The 671-nt window shown below is 37.0% G+C and overlaps 1 protein-coding gene across 1 annotated transcript in view; it reads right to left on the reverse strand.

The window, feature by feature from the left end:
• Positions 1–381: 381 nt before the first annotated feature.
• Positions 382–671, reverse strand: part of LOC101861846 — a gene marked incomplete at its 3' end in the record, with an annotated part of 18,264 nt that continues 17,974 nt past the window's right edge. Inside the window, 1 exon segment of the mRNA XM_013088371.2 lies at positions 382–566. Coding sequence (XP_012943825.1) covers positions 382–566 — 185 coding nt within the window.

Below are 671 nucleotides of genomic sequence, written 5' to 3' on the forward strand. Positions count from 1 at the left end.
TGTTTGATCTGTTGAAACGTCTGTAGTTTGATCTGCTGTTTGAATAGTTGTAAAGTCTGTAGATTGATCTATTGTAACATTTGTCGTTTGATCAGTTTTAACGTCTGTAGTTTGGTCTGGTGATTCATCGGTTGTAGTGTCTGTTGTTTGATCAGTTGTGACGTATGTAGTTTGATTTTTTGAAACTTCTTTAGTTTGATATGTTGTTTGATCGGTTGTAGCATCTGTTGTTTGATCAGTTGTAGCGTCTGTAGTTTGATCAGTTGTTTGATCAATTGTAGCGTATGTAGTTAGAAATGTTGTTTGATTTTTTGAAACATCTGTAGTTTGATATGTTGTTTGATCGGTTGTAATGTTTGCAGTTTGATCTGTTGTTTGATCTGTTGTAACGTCTGTAGTTTGATCTGTTATAACGTCTGTAGTTTGATCGGTTGTACCATCTGTAGTTTGGTCTGAGGTTTGATAAGTAGTTCCATCCGTCATAGCGTCTGTAGTTAGATTAGTCTCTAGGGCAGTAGTATTTTCTGTGTTCGGCGCCGTTGTTATTTCCTGAGTTGTGGGGATCACTGTCAGAAGAAAAAAATATAAAGCTTTTAAATTGTGTATGTGTGTATGTATGTGTGTGTGTGTGTGTGTGTGTGTGTGTGTGTGTGTGTGTGTGTGTGTGCACC

The sequence above is a fragment of the Aplysia californica genome, unplaced genomic scaffold, assembly GCF_000002075.1.
Source record: "Aplysia californica isolate F4 #8 unplaced genomic scaffold, AplCal3.0 scaffold00730, whole genome shotgun sequence".
NCBI classification, from domain to species: domain Eukaryota; kingdom Metazoa; phylum Mollusca; class Gastropoda; order Aplysiida; family Aplysiidae; genus Aplysia; species Aplysia californica.